At 36.8% G+C, this 13,166-nt stretch overlaps 1 protein-coding gene across 2 annotated transcripts in view; it reads right to left on the reverse strand.

The window, feature by feature from the left end:
• il1rapl1a (interleukin 1 receptor accessory protein-like 1a) overlaps positions 1-13,166 on the reverse strand; it is a 133,501-nt gene that overhangs the window by 99,966 nt on the left and 20,369 nt on the right. For both annotated transcript variants that reach the window (XM_017706574.2, XM_017706572.2), the window contains exon 2: positions 8,727-8,827. In XM_017706574.2, coding sequence (XP_017562063.1) covers positions 8,727-8,811 — 85 coding nt within the window. In that variant the 5' untranslated portion in view covers positions 8,812-8,827. The remainder of the gene's footprint in view (positions 1-8,726; positions 8,828-13,166) is intronic.

Below are 13,166 nucleotides of genomic sequence, written 5' to 3' on the forward strand. Positions count from 1 at the left end.
AGTTTTGCTACAGACACACACAGTCATGCTGACTTGCCTCTTTCCTTTAAACACTGCATTTATTGCGCATTGCACTGCAGTTGCATACCTCAGACTGAAGGTTTTTCTATAATAAAAGGCCTCATTTGAGACTAGACTCCTAGCACAGAGACTCAAGACTCAAATCAAACTCAAACTCCAGAGACTCCAGACTTGAATCGTCTGTTGTTTATAACTCACCTAAAGTGACCTATAAACAGCTATGTCATAGACTACATGTCCAGATGTTTGTATACCCCTTCTCCTTGAACGTATCTTCTGAAATGAAGGGTATTAACAAGGGCTTTGTCCCCCTCTTTGCTGCAGAAACCACCTCTACCCAGACACACAGGGCATGATGTGATCTCATAACAATAATGTCAGAGGGAGACCATAAGGAATTTGTAGGCAGAACTATAGACTTATTAGAGTGAGAACAATCTTTATGTAAAGTTTCTAAACCAATTCAATACCTTGTGAACAGGGGGCAACAGTGCATTCATCAACACTTTCCATCAGACACCAAGCTGTTAGCACATGGATGTAAAATAAGAAAAACATGAGTGACAAGCCCCCTCAAAACTCCAATTAGAGAGAGAGAGAGAGAGAGAGAGATTGAGAGAGAGAGAGAGAGAGAGAGAGAGAGAGAGAGGGAAAAGAAAGAATAAAACTCCAATTAAGCATGTAGATGGGTCATATCTGCAGAAAACAAAATGGTTCAGTTAGCGAACAGTTTTTTGCTTGCTAACTTGTAGTGGACCTTAAAAAAGCTTAATTAATCTGGGGTGAGTTTTAAAGGAGATGATTGCAGCAGATTTAGCCAGCAGATTTACAATCCAGCACCAAAAATTTAACCAGTTGTCACCAGATGTGTATTCTCATTACATTATCATATCTGGCCCAGCAAGACTTGTTGGAGCACTCCTGTGAGTATCTGATTGCATTCAGTCACAAAAGCATTAGCCAGATCAGACACCGACATTGGATGTTTTATTGTGGACTACAGATCTCAATCCAAATTATCCTAAGGGTATTGGATGGTGTACCGTCACTTCAGAGAACACAGTTCCACTGCTCCACAGCCCAATGCTAGGGGGGCTTTTTAGCCCTCTAGCTGATGCTTGGCAATGGACATGGTGAACTCATGTTCATATGCAGCTGCCCCAGAGTGTCCCAGAGTGCTCAACTAAGTAAAAGGTGCACCTTAAAGTAGCTGAATTTTCTAATTAGAAGGTACTTTATTAGAAGATACTCTTGGAAATGCAGTATAAAATGTGTAATGACATACAGATATAACAATATCATAATTTCAAATATGAAATTATGAAACATTTAGATCATTGATTTAATGATAATTATAAAGTTTAGGATAGAAATACTGAGCAATATTTTTTCAGCTGTTTTTTTTTCACTTGAATAACCATCAGAAGTCACTGTTATTACAAGTGATAAGAATAGCAAGTTGTAATGTTTCTCACTTGTAGCTCATTGAAACAAGCATGGAAATGCTGGAGAATATGTAACTTTGTAATTACATTCAAATAGATTCTAGACTCTAGACTTTTAAGAGAAACATGGTAGAAATTTTCAGGCAGATAAAGTTCAATAAGTTTAGTATCTTATCAAATTAATCTTCCTATTTATGATGCAGCTGATACACTGATAACACTAAGTAGATGAGTATTACTCTGGGAAAAAGTCCATATCATCCATCTACACAGTCATCACCCACATATAGACACACACACACTCTAACCAACAGAGGAGTGGGTGGCATGTCACAATATTGCTAGACACTTTACATTTTCTCCTTAGAAAAAGCTATTTGACAAGTTACTGAAGAATACCAATCCAACTGGCAGCACAGGACTATGTGAAAAAGTCCCTGAAAGAATGAAAGGAGAAATAAGTGTGAGAGTGAAGAGTGCATTCTGAGGGGTTTGTGTCTCCTACTTTTTCCCTTGAACAATTCTACTTCTTTGAGAAGTGCCTGAGCATCATTCCATCACTTAAATCTCTAAATAGAGGTTGCCATGCACTCCACATCCACTTCCACACAACCTGCCATGAAAGAGCCAGTCAGAGCGTGACTTTCCATCCACTTATCACAAAAAGCACCAATCAGAGCATGACCCTGACCAATCTGCACAATGAAGTCTTTGAAGACCTGTCGGAGGAATCCTTGATGTTCTGAGAGTTTGTGTATATGCTTGGGGTGTGAGGGAGTGTGTCTGCCTGGAGCACAAAAGCACACACACGCACACGGGAATACGGGGTCCTAATTTTTTCAGTTCACTGTTTGCTTTTATTATAGCTTCCTTTCTTTTCAGGAGACTTGCTTTCCGTTTTAAAAGAAGTCTTCAGGAATACTTTCCCACACCTCAAAAGTTCAAGTTGGTTGGATATTCTGCTTCTCAGAGTCCCAATAATTGGCAACACATTCAGTTATGCTCAGGTCTGGACTCTGGGTTTGTCAGTCCATTGTTCTGAGAGCACCACAGCAGCTTCTTTGCTTGATTTGCAAATCTTCGCAGTAACAATCTTTTGACAGCTACAGCTTTCAGATTCATAGTGCTGAGTTTTCTGGAATGATAGACAAAAACACCTATGGATAAAGCAAGACTTAAAGACTAAAAAAAGAAAGTTTTAAGTACTGTTTATCTCCTCAGAAATATCTCCTGAAAATGAATGGTCTCTTACACAGTACTATATGTAGATCATTCAACAAAATCAGTTCAAACTGTGTTTCCACGGTACAAAAAAGGTTAAAAAAAACAGTAAGTATACAGACTATTCACAATGGCTATATCATGTTCTATTTATGTGCAAGACATAAACCAAGCAAGTAATAAGCTAAATATACACAAATCATAATTCTTTGTATTGGGGGGGTGAGGGGCAGGGGTGGCAGCTGTCACAAACCCTAAGCCCTAAATTTCAACTTTTCATTTTTTTTTGCATTTTCTCATGTTTTTTTTCTTGAATTCTCTTAAAGGAACTGCACTGTTGCTTTCTAAAAATCTGTGAAAAATAAATCTTTCAGCAATTTGATATACCTCAGATACCTTCTAATTTTTTCATCAAAAATTACACTCAAGGGATTGTTTTGCAATTTTCATTTATTCTCTGTCACCTTTTACTTTTGTGCTGTGTGGGCATGGACCACAGTGGGTTGATTGACAGGCTGTGTGACAAACGTAACCGCTTGGATGGGCAGGCACAAGCCACATGGAACAGGAAAATTCAAACAGAAACTGGTCAGTTAGAAGCTCACTTTATGTTTCTGTTAGCATCATAGAATAAATGCCAAAAAAAACTAGTAGGCTAACAAACAGAAGTGTGGCTGTAAACAGAAGTGCTGATAAAGCTGCTACAGCTGCTAAAGCTGTTTTCAGAATCTTTCTCTTCAACTTCATACAAGTAAAGCCACGCTGACGTGATCTACACCTTAGATTTCTGTTTGTTAGCAAGCTCGAAGGTTTTAAGGGACATTGTTAACACAAAGCTGAAGTCAGCAACTACTGTGCCATTTAAGGTGGTAGGAATTGAAAACATCATAATGTTAGCTATAAATTTATAACTCCAAAATGCTCTGAATATGAGTTGAAGGAACATTGTACTGGCAAGTTACTTTCTTTTTTTTGTGTGTGGGGGGGGGGGGGGGGGGGGGGGCAGTGAAGGTGCCTTATATAACGTTGGGGAGCGAGGAGGCGGACACATATGCGGAGATAGACTTTTATTAAGGGCAAATCCAGGGTCATGGTTGATACAGTCCAGGGTCATAGAGCCAACACAAACAGATCAGGGTGCAGACATGAGAAACACAGAACAAACATACAAACACAACCAAACAGTACATCAAACAAAGACCAGCACTACACTAAGGAAAACACAGGGCCTAAATACAAGAGGGCTAACAATGGTCAGGTGGGAAACAGGTGGTAACAATCAGGGGTGGAGTCAGACAACAAGGTGGCTGGACTGAACCAAAACAAATGCACATGGATGAAAAAGTAAACAGAAAAAGCACATGGAGTAGTGGGAGGAGCCAACCGTCACAGCCTTATGGACAATGAGAGAAAGGCTGTCCGGGGTCTCAGTTAATGTTAACATCAGCTAAGCCATCTTAGCCAACATTAATGTAAGGTTAGCAAGCTAAATTAGACAACAAAAGTAATGTTCACCTGCACATTCTTCTACATTCTCATGCTAGCTTTGGGATTGAATAAACTGTCAAATGACAACATTGGCTGTTATTTAATAATAAAGATTTACCATCTTATCAACCAAAGTGCCTCCAGTTAGTTTCAGGGAAACTGTTTCTTTCAGGTTGAGTCGATCAGCAAATCCTGATCAGTATTGAGCCCAATTTTCAAATGAGTCAGCAAAAAAAAAAAAAGCTTGGCACAAACTCTTGTACCATAACATTTCCAGGAAGTAGGAAAAATACCATGCTGGGCCTTTTAAGTGAAGTTGAAAGTTTTAGATTTATTATGACCTTAATTTTCAATTAAAGAAACACACACACACACCCACACCCACACCCACACACATTTTCTATGCCACTTATCTTCCTGGGTCACATGGGGGTTGAGTTATGCTCAAAATAAGCTAAAATGATCACTTATTATAAATAAATAAATACTCACTACCAAACCTTTAGATAAAGTGATAAGAGCGTTTTTGTTGTTACATACTGGAATGTTCAATCATTTATTTTAATAAAATAAACATAATTAAAGTGTAGGATGATACAAAGCAACACAATTTTAGTCCAAGTCAGTTAGTTCAAGTCAATATAGTCCAAAGGCTAAGATGTGTTTGAACTCTGACTTTGAACCATTTCGGTAGAATAATCCACATGTAAGTACTTGTATTTAACTGAATTTATCTATGCCTAATGCAAACCCTGACCTTAAAGAAATACTCTAGCATTTTTCCTGATAATCTCTACCTGCTTCATCTGTACCAAATGGTTGATTACCACAGATAATTAATTCAATACTTAGACAAGAGAAAATCTGTTGACTCAAAGTATGCGGGTTCTGAACCATCCCTTAGGCCTCTATTACAAGTTTTTAGACAACAGGTTTACTGATTCTTTTCTTAGTCTACAAAAAGCAAGCAGTTTGTTGAGGTAACTGATTGTATGTTACAGATGTGTCAGATATGGACTCCATGGAAAAAACACTGGACTATTTCTTTACATTCTGTAAACAAATGTATCTGCTCTTTTAGTTTTAGAAAATGAAGCATAGCCTTTGTAAAAAATGCCTTGGACCGTTTTCTGTTGCCATGGTAGGTCAGCTTTTTTAGGTTTTCCTCTGAAGTCATATATATAAAAAAAAAAAAAAAAATATATATATATATATATATATATATATATATATATATATATATATATGTGTGTGTGTGTGCATGTGTGTGTGTGTGTATATGTATGTATATTAAAAAAACAAATCAAACATACAAGTTTGCAGCAGAGCACAGGTCTGCAAGAGAGCAGAACCAGCCATCTGTTAGAGGTGTTACTCTGCTGCCAGAGTGTGTTTGTGTGTGAGAGGGAGTGTGTATGTGCGTGTTTTGGGGTGAGTGGATGAGAAGGAAAAGGAGCATGAAATGAGTGCCAAGGCCACCATGTACTCCAGATAATGAGGTGCAGGAAGATGCTGAGAGATGAGAAGCGCAGTATGCTTTTTCTTGTGAAAAAAAAGGCATTTTACATCAAAATCTCAAAGATCTGTGGTCTCCACACAGACCTTGTTGAGTTAGGCAAATGACTCAAAAGATTTAGGGTACATACTGAATTGCCAGATTATTAGGTATTTACACCAGAGGCATGACCATCTTAGGGGGGTCTGGTTACAGCTTGGGAGTCCTAGAGTCAATGCTATATTGAAGTTGACAACCACCAACCAGCCTATTTCAGAGAAAAGAATGAAATACTGACATCATCACATGATTTCTGACCTCACATTCTACTGCCTAGTAAAAAGCACTGGTAAAGGCTAATTAACAAGAGTTCTATCTTTTACAGCAGTAGCAGTACATGTCTGGGGTGAATGGCTGAACACGGTTCTTAATGTTTTTCCAAAGCAAACCTTGTTTTACTACTGTCAATTGTTCAGCTTATATATCTCGCTATGGCTCAGTAAGCAGCCTACACTAGGCACAGAGCTCAGCTAAATGCTTACAATCTGCAGGAACAGTCAAGCAGTAGAACACATTTAAATGATGATTTAGAAAAAAAAATTCTCTGTGCCTTCAATGATGCGAAGTGAAAGCGTCTATTGGTGGCATATATTTGCGTAAATGTTGCCATTATAACAGCGATGATGGTGGTGGTTACTTTTATCTGTTTAAGGTTGATTTAAAAAGTATGTGGATGAGAGAAGCTTTTTGGTTCATCCTCTGTAATAAGAGCAATATTTTGTAATATTTTCTTTGGCATTCTGAGCAGTCAGAAATCTGGGGGGGGGCCTGGCTTCCAAATGAGAAGTCACTGTCCCTCTCAGGATCCTCCATAGCTATGGCTATGAATTACAAACGACAGCCATTTTTGTCAGGTATTCTTAATGTATAGGAGCCCTTTGTAGGTTTCCAATGACTGATTAACAGCCCATCTGTTGCTATGTATCAGCCTCATTTTACCCTGTCCATCAATGCAAAGAGGCTACAATAGGACCAGTGTGGACCAGATATTTTTTGGCTACAGGGTGGCTCATAAATTGTGTAGCAACAGATTGGCTACAGTCATTATTGTGCACCTACAAAAGGCCCATATATGCTAAGAGTACCAATAAACTATTTACATAAAAAATCTTTACCTACTGAAGACAGAAACTAAGACCTTTATGAGGCATTGACAAGTATGCAGTCTTATGAAACATGCAACATTCAAGAACAAAAATCTTGCACCCACAGAATAGCAATATTTGTGTTTTTCATTCTAAACACTCTGTTCTCTTTTATGCGCAGTGCTGGTTGCAGCTTTCTAAGGTCTCTTTGAGTATAATAATATACAGACACTCAGAAGTCTTACACAAACACTGAATATAGAGACTTCTGGGGTCTTTTTACAATTCACTAAGGATGTATTGTGTGCATAAAAGAAAAAGGTCACATATTCTCTCAACTTAGCAAACTTCATCAACCGTCTCTTTTCACAGTCTACATAATTCTGTTCCCCACACATTAATGTATCATCACAGTCTTAACAAAACCTTGCAACTTCACCTAGCTTTTTTTAATCATAATTTGAGTGTGCCAGCTGCCCTTTACAAAGTGTTAACAATTCATTATGAACAGGTCAGTAGACATACTTCAGAAGAAATTGGGGGGGGAAAAAACTTGTTCCTTTGACTTTCATTCAATGTTAAGTTTTTTCTTCCTTTGTAAAGTTACCATTTTGAAGATACAAAGCTTTGTTGTGACAGCAAAAATATTGAGGTTCACACCCACACTATCTTGTTTCTGTGAATTGTGGGCTATTGCATAGATGTCCATTAATTTCCTGGAGACTTACTCAAACCTTAAACAGAACTACTACTAGCCAAATCTTAATATTTATCCTAACTTCAACATTAACCTTACCCTCACTTTAAAATGAAATGATTTACGTTGTGGGGACCAGCTTACCCACAAGGAAGAAAGGTCCGCACAGTGAATGATGGTATGAACAGGTTTTGGTCTCCACAATGTGGTACAAACTTAGTCTCTCTCTCTACACACACACACACACACACACACACATTACACAGTACACTATTATTGTGTATATTATAGTGATTACTGCATATATTGTAGGATCCAAAAGTCTTACACCAAATTGAGATCAGGGATTGTTTTCCATTTAAACTTGGAAACAAACGACAGAATGTTTTTCACATGTAAAACATTTAAAACTGCACTATTTGCACTACTTCTAGGCCATTACTGAAATTAAAGCACATTTGTGGCATTGACCGTGTTGAGGACGTTGAGAATTTTTAGTCCTTTCCATTAAAGCATGTATTCAGACAACTGTCAGGTGGACCTGATCTACTTATTAGAGGCATTTACAAAAACTTGTGGAGTCTGTGCCAGTTCAAGCTCATGCTGCAACTAAAGCAAAAGGGGGGCATACCAAATTCTAAAAGTGAGAGATTTAAGTAAAAATTTTTAATTTGAATTAATACTCAAATTGTTATGCTGATATATAATTTGTATTGATACATTTGCAGTCATTTTCATTAGTAGCCTCAGATTTTTGGACCATACTATAAATTTAACTCTAACTTCAGCCTCTAAGTTATCAAAAGGAAATTGCTTGACTCTAATTTGACTAGTTTATCTTATTTAAAAAATACAGCTATACTTCTTGACAAGAAAACATTTACTTGTTTTAAATGTATTCATCATTCCACATCAATGAAATATCAACACAATTATTGCCAAAAGAGAGTAAATTGAAAGATTAAAAAGTTTGCTGATATAATATATTCAGTCCCCTCACTTAAATACATGCACACAAAAATCTTTGCCTAAATTAACATTTAATACATTAATTATGCCCAGTAAACCCTTTCTAATGCCATTGCTTTGATCATCGCAAATTAAATCTACTGTTAGGCCATTATGGTGGGGGTGCTAAAATCGTGACTGACAGCAGCAGGAGAGAGAAAGTGACAGTGAGAAAAAGAGAGAAAGTGAGCAGAAAACAGGCCTACCTGATCCTCTCTTAGACACCACTTTCAGAGTGAACGACACAGAGAGACCAGTAAGCAGAAGCAGCATAGGAATAAGAGCTGTCATCTTCACCTCCTCCAACCTGCAGAGCAAGAGAGAGGGTGAGAGAGAAACAGAGAGAGAGAGAGAGAGAGAGAGAGAGAGAGATAGAGAGAGAAGCAGAAAAGAAAGAGACAGAGAAAACGAGAGAGATGGGTTATGCATCATTCAGGTAGCTTGTTTCCACCAAAATGCCGCACTCCACTGAAAGACAAATCTGCTTTCCTGTAGGGTTTTAGTAGAAACAGGAAGTGAGCTTTCAGCTGCGGAATACAGGAGGGCTCAGACAAGGACGTGCCAGAGTCGACCCGTTTTGCACACAAATCTCTGAGACGTGAGTGAGATGAACGCACGGGGTTTAGAGACTCTGCTGCGTCATGCTGAGTTCTTGGTAACAGACCTAAGCAGGTCACTAGAAAGAAAGGACGGTAGGATCTCTCTGCTTATTAAGTGGCCATTTCAGCGCTCATGCTGCTACATGAAGCATCAAGCACTGAGTGATCTCAGGTCTTGACATTGCTTCATAGCACTGGAGCTATTTAGAGTTCTTGTACCATAACATCCCTCTAGTTTGCTCTAAAACTGGTTTAAACATTAAAATGTTGCAAGCAGGTTTTTAGTATGTTCTCCTAGTTATTACCATGCACTCTGGTGATACCATACAAGAATAACTTCTGATTCCCTAAAGAACCTCTTTGCATCTTCACATCTGCAGAACACTAGAAAACTAACCAAAAATCACATAAAAGAATAAGTCCTGGCTGAAAGTTAGACTTTTTTAAATACAGGCTGACCTGAGAGTAAGACCCTGGCAAAGTTTCCGTGGAAGCCTTCACACAGTCAAATTCTACATATTTTTTTATAGATTAAGCTGCTAAACAGTTCTTCAAAGCAGTGCCATAGAAGAACCACTATTTGTTCTCTATATTAAAAAAAAAATTCTGCAAATGAGAATTTGAAGGAATTTTTTTCAGAAAGAAAATTCTTTTTGAAAATCCTACTATAACAACGTACTGAGTAGGCTCTGATTAAATACAGAGCAGGTGTGTGTATTTGTATTTATGTGTGCTCAGTGTGAAGACAGCAAAGAAACCAGAAATAAAGCATGCTTAACCATTACCATATAAAATGTGCTTCCCTTTAAAGTCCATGAACTGGGCTGAAATACAAACTAGACAGCAAAAAAAAAAATCATTGTACCAAATGTTGAACAAATTTTGACCAACAATCAGAGGTAATGGTAACAATAATTCAGTCCATGCAATCAAGATACAACAAACTGCAGTCTTTAAGAACCAAAATAAATGTTTATATGTTTGCTGTTCATCTAAATTATGAAAACCTGAACAAATGGAGTGGATTGGGCTTTCCAAACAGAAACTGTTCACCTCCACAACTGTTATGCAGTTTATATCTCTAAGTAGAGTAACTTGTCACTCTCTATTCACATTTCCTCTACACTGCCCTCAGTATACAGTGCTGCTCAGCAGATCTAATTAATCATTAACCACGAGACAGGTGAATGAACTCTCCAGGGGCTTTAATATTTAAAGTGTAAAAGCTGAGGCAAGAATGTTACGTATTTCTCTAAAGTCACTTTGTAGCTGCCTTTCTAAGAACTGAAACAAAGAAATAGGAGAGCAAGGAGAAAAGATGATGCAATTTATGCATGTAAACTACAAAGACATACAATGCAAGGTTTGATAACTTTCTCAACGTATTTTACATTGTTCAAGTTTTGAAATAAATCTGGTATAAAAGTGAGAGGGATTCATGAAATCTCACTTAATCTCAGTCTAAAGAGAAACAGAAAAACAAAATACACAGCAGCAATAAATATTCTGTCAATGTTTCATTTTAACAAAACAATGTATAAAAACATTTTATAGGTGAAAGAAACAACGTCCTAAACTTTAATATACATTAATGTATTAATTTTATTCTGAATTTCCATTTTTATTGGACCCTTTCTAGGAAAATGTTTATAATGTTAACAGCAGCTGCCATTTTCAAATATTAAACATTAGTTAAAAGCAGTGGTGGATGAAGTACACAAACCATGTACTTGAGTTCAAGTAGAGATACCCAAGGTAAAATATTACTCCAGTAAAAGCAGAAGTTCTTCCCTTTAGACCTCTAATTGAATAAAAGTACAAAAGTATTTGCCTTCAAATGTACTCATCGAAAGTAAAAGTACTAAAAGATTAATTATGACTCTGATGTCCTTTTAGCATTTTTTGTAAGAAGACCCTTGCTTCATGAACTCATTTTAGGTGAAACTACTCCAGCGTCACTTTTGGTAAAACAATCTTTTAATAGAATGTCATTAATTGGTCTGACCCTAGTTTCTATTAAAATTATCAAAGCACAAAACACTGAAGGCAAACAGTTTCCATTAGGTGTAACCGAGTGGCTCTGAACTAGACAAACTAGCCAACTAGCCAAAACAAATTTACTATAAAATGAAAGTGGTTGTATAAATTCAGAAAAAACATGCGTCAGTCACGACTGAATATCTGTACATATTTCTATATTGTGCTCTATTTACACAAAGTTAGGTTAGTTCCATCATTTATGTTGAATAGACTCTACCAAAATATTACGCTGCTGCACTGATGCTGAACCGTTGCACTGGGTCGGTATGACCAACAGGTCAAAACAAAGTCAAAACAAAGTGGACGCTGTGCCCTAATTAGTGTTTTTGATTTACGCTTCTTTCATTTTTATGTGTTACGTTTTTATACACACATAAACAAAAGTAAGATATTTGACTTTGAAATGTAGTGGAGTGAAAGTAAAAAGTCGCCCAAGATGGAAAAACTTCAGTAAAGCACAGATACATGAAAAAAGTACAGAAACAAATTACATTTACTTAGGTATTGTCCACCAATGACTAAAAAGGTCTTATCTATGACAGTGACACTGTATTAAATTTGATAAATACTTAGTTACTAGTTATTCTCCCGAATTCAAATACAAAAATGACAGCAGGCTACTGTATTTTTATAAGGACTTCTAAGTTCAAGACTGACTTGCCCTAAAGCAATCATGCATGGTTTTTAATAGCACATGCCACACACACACACACACACACACACACATACACACTTTGGGGAGAGTTAACTTGCCATATAGTAATGCTGAAGTAAGCATTAACTAACAGTTAGCTAGCAGTCGAAACATGAAAAGAAAGCCCAGTCTGACACATGGCAAACTTAGTTTCATTTTCACATAAATGACTTCTTTCTTCAGTAGTGTTTGAATGACACGTGCAAAATGTTAATGTGTGTAAAATATTATTATCTGTAACTTGGAAAATCAGCTTCCACTTAGTTTTTGTGTTTATTTAATTCCCTTCAAATTCATAGAACACATCGATTTCTGTGGACTACTGAAACTATTGACAGTTTACAGTGTCTACAAGTTACAATCATCAATGTCCAAGTGCACTGAATATCCAATTAGACATATGCATAGCACACAAAGCACAGATAATTAACTCACTTAAAATCACTATGTTTCATGAAACAGTGCAGTTCTTTTGTAAAATTTTTGTTTAAAAAGACTTTTATTTAATTAATTCATTATTTATTTTATTATGTTTATTTAATTATACAACTTTAAAAACATTCATATAGCATCTGGATTAGGTTACAGTTATGTTTTTTAACTGGTAATCAGAAATGATAAACATTTTGGACTGACTACAATCACAGAGGTGTTGGAATCAGTGACTGCATGATATATACATAGTACATAGTCACTGGTTGCAACATGCAACAGGATGTCACCTGAAAACACACTAGGACGTCATGTGATCTTCCTGTTCTGGTTAATGTGAACCCTATATTCACATGATGGAAATGTTATAGTAAAGCAAGTCTAACCCCCTGTAAGGAATGAAAAGGAAACACTGAGAGGAAGCAATGTTCAAAGAAGAATTTGTTTGATTTAAGGCCATACTGGACAGTTCAATTACAATACAAATGGCATAAGTTCAGTTAAGGACCATTAAACAAAGATACCAAGTAAGAAGAAATATTTGGTGAACAATGGATTGGGTTACACATATACAGGACTGTATATAAGAATATAGCAGATAAGAACGTGAGCACAAAGCAGGATTACAACTTCAAGTAACATACACTACTTGTAGGGATAGGCAGTCATGAAGCTCATTCAACATCATGACACAAGAGGGATGTTCATTAAAATTTCTGGGGTAAGGCTTCTCATCACAGCTGGAGGGCATGCCTATGCAAGTATATCCAATGTAGTCAAGCAGGACCAGTTGCCATATACATTTAAATCTAAAGATTCACAAATGGATAAATTTAATGAACTATTGCAATTCATCCTTATTTAGCAGTATTTCCTCTTTG

This window comes from Pygocentrus nattereri, chromosome 6 (genome assembly GCF_015220715.1).
Source record: "Pygocentrus nattereri isolate fPygNat1 chromosome 6, fPygNat1.pri, whole genome shotgun sequence".
Classification (NCBI taxonomy): domain Eukaryota; kingdom Metazoa; phylum Chordata; class Actinopteri; order Characiformes; family Serrasalmidae; genus Pygocentrus; species Pygocentrus nattereri.